The 227-nt window shown below is 76.2% G+C and overlaps 1 protein-coding gene across 1 annotated transcript in view; it reads left to right on the top strand.

The window, feature by feature from the left end:
• The first annotated feature begins 130 nt into the window (after positions 1-130).
• The window catches only part of LOC102383851 (aurora kinase B-like), a 2,214-nt gene continuing 2,117 nt past the window's right edge, over positions 131-227 (top strand). Inside the window, exon 1 of the mRNA XM_025195751.1 lies at positions 131-215. Coding sequence (XP_025051536.1) covers positions 131-215 — 85 coding nt within the window. The remainder of the gene's footprint in view (positions 216-227) is intronic.

The following is a 227-nucleotide window of genomic DNA, read 5'->3' as shown; positions in this document are numbered from 1 at the left end:
GCCCGCGGGGCGCTTTGTCCTGGGGGCCGCGGGGGCGGGTGACGCTTGCGCACGGGGTGGGGGGGTCTCCTGACTCCGCCGGGCGGGGGACGGAGGGGCCCCCTGCAGCTGACACCCCCCGCCCCCCAGGATGGCCCACAAGGAGAACGTGAACCCCGGGGCCCTGGGCAGCCTGGCCAAGGTGAGCACCTGGGGGGTCTCTGTCCTTTTGGGGGGTCACGGCCCCG

This window comes from Alligator sinensis, unplaced genomic scaffold, assembly GCF_000455745.1.
Source record: "Alligator sinensis unplaced genomic scaffold, ASM45574v1 scaffold2636_1, whole genome shotgun sequence".
Lineage (NCBI taxonomy): Eukaryota > Metazoa > Chordata > Crocodylia > Alligatoridae > Alligator > Alligator sinensis.
The sequence above is the reverse complement of the archived record's forward strand: the minus strand, read 5'-3'. Positions and strand labels throughout refer to the sequence as shown.